A 249-nucleotide genomic window follows, 5' to 3' on the forward strand; every position below is an offset into this window, starting at 1 on the left:
GGACATCCAGCTCTTTGAGCTAAATCAGAGAACCCTGTCCCAGTGGTAAGAGTTTAACATAAAGCAGTGTTGATGTGTTGTTATCTGTACTGTCATTTATTTTTTGATAAATGCTCGAGAGTCTAAAAGCAGAATATGTTTGTCTTCCAGGTTCTCTCGGCGCCAGAAAGAAGAGGAAAAGGCTGTGCTGCTGCAGGCAACTAGCCTCGTGCCTGTAGCAGCACTGGCTGGAGAGCCTCTCCCTCCAGC

The 249-nt window shown here is 47.0% G+C and overlaps 1 protein-coding gene across 1 annotated transcript in view; it reads left to right on the plus strand.

The window, feature by feature from the left end:
• The window catches only part of LOC116706700 (uncharacterized), a 2,539-nt gene that overhangs the window by 1,982 nt on the left and 308 nt on the right, over positions 1–249 (plus strand). Inside the window, exons 3-4 of the mRNA XM_032543640.1 lie at positions 1–45; positions 151–214. The exon at positions 1–45 is cut by the window's left edge and continues 204 nt beyond it. Coding sequence (XP_032399531.1) covers positions 1–45; positions 151–214 — 109 coding nt within the window. The remainder of the gene's footprint in view (positions 46–150; positions 215–249) is intronic.

The sequence above is a fragment of the Etheostoma spectabile genome, chromosome 18 (assembly GCF_008692095.1).
Source record: "Etheostoma spectabile isolate EspeVRDwgs_2016 chromosome 18, UIUC_Espe_1.0, whole genome shotgun sequence".
Classification (NCBI taxonomy): Eukaryota; Metazoa; Chordata; class Actinopteri; order Perciformes; family Percidae; genus Etheostoma; species Etheostoma spectabile.